The 4,612-nt window shown below is 40.8% G+C and overlaps 1 protein-coding gene across 1 annotated transcript; it reads left to right on the top strand.

Annotated features, from left to right (window-relative positions):
- Nucleotides 1–239: 239 nt before the first annotated feature.
- LOC124202367 lies at nt 240–935 on the top strand. The gene is made up of 3 exons (XM_046598712.1): nt 240–377; nt 441–638; nt 715–935. The coding sequence occupies exons 1-3, from the start codon at nt 271–273 to the stop codon at nt 869–871; spliced, it is 462 nt and encodes a 153-aa protein (XP_046454668.1). The 5' UTR covers nt 240–270; the 3' UTR covers nt 872–935.
- Nucleotides 936–4,612: the final 3,677 nt, after the last annotated feature.

Here is a 4,612-nt window from a genome sequence, read left to right as displayed (position 1 = left end):
TCTTCAGGGCGAGAAAAATGTGGGGATGGGCTTTTTACTCCCAACTCTTTCTGTTTTGAAAAATAAATTGAAAGCGCTTAAAGATGACACATCCATTATCCACTGCCAGTCGTTAATAACGGGTCTGTTGGACGCTATTTACCTGAGGTAAATTTTTTTATTGATTTGTATGGCTTGATTACTTGTTCTAACTTTGTAAATTTCAACTTCCTTAGATTTTCCAAAATGTTTACCGACAATGAGCTTCGATTAGCCACCATTTCCAATCCAATGTTCAAGCTGTCGTGGTTGGAGAATGAGGAGCAGTACAATCGAGCTAAGTCATTGTTAATATATGAATTCAATCGAGTGAAGGGAAGCATTGCAGTTTCAATTTCGTAAGTGTGTTAAATTATCATAACAAAAAAAGTACGTATTTTATTTCTTAATTCTCTTAATAGATCGCAAGACAGTAGTGATGGGACGTCATCGTCTCGTTCAGACCCAAGCCCTGAGAAATGTAGAAAAAATGATTTTTTTTCTTCAATAACGAAGAAAATCAGTAAAGAGATAACTAACGATGAACTTAATAAATATTTGAACTTCTGCCAGACTTTGGATCAATTACAGGACTATCCAACAATGACTTCTATATACAAGTATGTACAACATAATAGAAAGCCAAGCCAACACTATCTTTATTTTATAATATGTAATAGAATCATTTTCTTTCAGGCGATTTAACGTAACACTTCCTTCGTCGGCGGCAGTTGAACGACTATTTATTCAGGGAGGACTGATTTTCACCCCCAAACGTTTAAAACTAACAGACCTAAACTTTGAAATGTTGGTGTTTCTTAAAGTAAATCATGCTGTATTTAAGGAATGGTAACGGCTGACTAAGATCACCGTATTGCTGTCTGGTGATTTATACTATGTGACAACTGACAAGTGACTCGATCTCGATGCATTAATAAACAATAAAAAACGTTGTTTTTAAATCGTGTCATACTTTCATTCAATATTTAAGAATAAGAAAGCTGGTAGAGTTGTAGTGTAGACTTGTAGTCTAAGAAAACAATAATTCAAATATTCAATTGTGTCATTTGACTCATTTCATAAAGAAGTGTAAATTTTTACCGCTAGATGTCATAGCGAAATAAGCGGTTCAATGAGTGTAAAACCTCGTGCGCACAGCCCAAAAAGTTTGAGCGAACGGCAAGACTGGTTCAAGACATAGGGTAATGGGAAGAAAAGATTTTAGCTCTAATCGCAGGATGCAGGTGAACATCCCTCCCAAAACCCGATTACCATAACACAGTCTGACTTATTACATAGCTGATTTTGCCTAACATGCATGTCAACGTGAATGTTAGACTGGTGAATCTTAACATGATAACGCCCGATAATTTAAATGTAGTTCAAAGGCCTGTGTGTAGTTGGATAGAAGCAGTCGTACCAGCACTTAAAAAAATATGGGTGGTGGGTTTAAGAAATAAAGAGAATATTTAAGGCGGTTAATATATGTTGGGAGGTAGAGGTTACTAAAAGAGGGGGAGCTTTTATTTATTTGTTTTCATCGGAGGAAGTAAAAGAAAGGGATAGTAAATGCAGCTTTTTCGCTTTTTTTCTGTCCCGTCAGATTTGTTGTCCACGATAATACACTTGATACGATCTCAGCTATTCTTTTCCCGGAGCGCGGATATCTTCATCTCTCCTGGATGCTCAGTTCATCGTCTGACCCCTCAATTCGCCCTGTTGCCATGCCGCCATATCTCTCTTCCATTGTTCGGAATGCACAACAGTCCCGTCCGGCCAATTATGCATCAGAAAACAAACAAAGTTTTACAACGGGACGAATAATTTCGGATGTTGCAGTTTTGAAAGAGAAACGTCTGATGCGGGCGTCATCTTTGGTTGCAACCGGTCCGTCTGTGGGTGCGTCCAGTCGGTATTCCATCGAATTAGTTTTACATCGGCTGATTTTCAGCTTGAATTTTTTTACAGTTTACGGTATTGCCACTCCGAATTTATCATTTTTGCATAAGTTTTGAAAAAAAAACATTCGTTTTTTTATTATGCTAGTTTTTGTCTGTGTAGTTTTACTTACAGCTACACGGGATGGATTATGAGTTTAAACACTATGATCAATTAAATTTTTGTTTAGTACATAGGTACTTTTTTATTTTGAAATATATGGTAAGGCTATTCGATTTTGAAATATATGGTAAGGTAATTAGAAAGTGAAAGATGAGTATACACACAATGCTGAGTATCACTCAAGACGTTTTTGTATACCACTTTAATACATTTTGCAATCTAAAACTTTAATTTCTGCTGCAATTTTAAATTTTTTAAATTTTATTCGACACATGTTGGAAGCATTTCCGATCCTTTGAAATTACTAGGGAATAAATAAATATTTAGTAAATTTTCATCATAAATTACTTGCTCCCACCAGGAGTTGAACTTTGATGCTCACATCCAATAAATCTGCACTACGTGTTGTGACGCCCTATCACTCCCCTTCAAAATAACTTGTTCAAAGAAGTTTGGCAATGCTGAAAGTGTTTGATCTCGAGGTGGTTTCATTTTCGACTAAACTTTCAGCAACGCCATTGGTTTTTAGACATCACGTGACCAAAACTAATTCAATCAGATACCGTCTGTGCGCACCTTGTGTCCAACCTTATTATGTCTTCCCCTCACCCCATCTATGTGCGTGAATTGTGTAGTAGGGTGGCCATGTAGATGTACCGTCAGAGGGCGTAACTGATGTAAGCTGGCTAGCGTGTGTGTAGAGTCAGTCGTCGTCTCCCGTCAGTCATATGTCGGTTGTGTGTAAGTCTTTCTTTCGTAAGCCGATCGAAAGGAGGGCTTGGGTTCACATCTGACCGCTTCCGCGTAGTTTCCTAATATATGTGTTTTTAACAACCGCTCGTGTCTAGTTTTCATTTCTTTTGAGTTATGTGTGAATTCATGCAACTGTTCTGTGGAATCCCGCTCGCTGGCCGAACAGCTTGTAACAATCTCCTGGGAACAGCTTTGACATAGTGCCCTTTAGTCATTGTCCAAGGTGAATGTTCTCATCCATAATGATAACTCAGTGATTGGCATCCGAATGATGAGCACTCTTTTGCCAACATGGAGCTAGTGGCACTATAGCCAACAGAGTGGGCTAGATTCCATTTCTTCCGCTCAATCACCTCTGGCACGAACTTCCACATCCATCTGCGTCAATAGTGGTTCACTATGAATTGCGACTGTCTGAAGTGCCGTGTACATACATCGCTAAATTCTTCTTCAACTTTTAGGGGGTAGTGGGGATGATGACAGCCAAGAATAAAGTGGTTCGGCCTTTATGGTTTCGGTTCAGACGATTCAGTTAAAACATGTGTCAGGGGTCGAGTGTTCAGAATCGATGCAACCTCCTTTAAAACGGTGAGCAGCACTCAGTCGGTGACGCTGTACTCTTCTAGAACATTCCGCAGATATTTCTTGCTGGATAATATGGCCAGCCAGCCACCTTCATTTGTTAATCTAATCTCCAGCATGGTCTCAAGTGCATCTGGATACACATAATCTCGATCCACCTCAATCCACCTTGATCCACCCCGACGCTTCTTTCACTGTCGCGACATCGAAGCTGGAGCATGTGATCCTTGGTCAGACCAACCGTTGAAGTATGATTTTTGCGGTTCCGGTCCGTGGAAGTTGACAGTATCATCTTCCAAAGGTCGATTTTTGTACCTCAAGAAGTCGGGATCTCTTGCTTAATCTGGCATCACAATCACCGGAAGCGGGACTGACAATTGCAACTGAGTTTGGCCGGTCAACCACTGACAGTTAGATTTTAAGCAATCAGACAAGACGCCTCTAGTACAATCGTCGACAGGGTAATCCTTACAAGATATAAATTTCCATTACTCGGGACTCGAATAGCGAGGAATTTCGCCGATTCGGTTGGCAACGAAAATCGAAGATTGTGATGCAAGAAATTGGTTTGTTGGGGCACGATTTAGGAGTAGGTTTGGTATTCGACGGATGCTAAAGGGATGCGCATTTCCTTTAGCATTTGCAGCTCCAGTCTGGGCATGCTCAGGACGCTGGTAGGGGCGATGCGACCCTACGCCATAACAAAGCTAAGATGTGCCTCTTCGCGACAGGTTGTCTTTATAATGCAAGAAGAGACGTCTCTGCAAAAACTATTAGATGGAATGTGCAATCAGCAAGCTCTGGTCACGCGATCGGAAGCATGTCTGGGTTGAAATTTGAGAGAGGGGCCACAGCGAGCCGGCCCATTTGTTCCACTTTTCTAGGATACATTCTGGCAAAGCCTCGTCTTAACCGTTCGGCTTTTTAATCGGCGTTATTCCTGTTCTCAATTTGCACACCTCTTGAAACAGCAGCTTCGCATACGTGATGACCGGGAGACCTTCCAAGGTGGTAAAATTCTCTTGACATCGCTGACAACTATTCCCACTTTGTCACGAATGGGGCCAGATCCTTTTCCCTCAACTTTTAGCAGTCGCCATTTCAGTCCCATGCGAGACCAAATAGGTATTCCGTTGGTAAGGCGTAATTCAAGTCAAGGACGGATTCAGCTCTATCCTCCAACGGGGACGTTTCGAGA

The sequence above is a fragment of the Daphnia pulex genome, chromosome 9 (assembly GCF_021134715.1).
Source record: "Daphnia pulex isolate KAP4 chromosome 9, ASM2113471v1".
NCBI classification, from domain to species: Eukaryota; Metazoa; Arthropoda; class Branchiopoda; order Diplostraca; family Daphniidae; genus Daphnia; species Daphnia pulex.
This window is presented reverse-complemented; position numbering and strand designations above follow the sequence as displayed.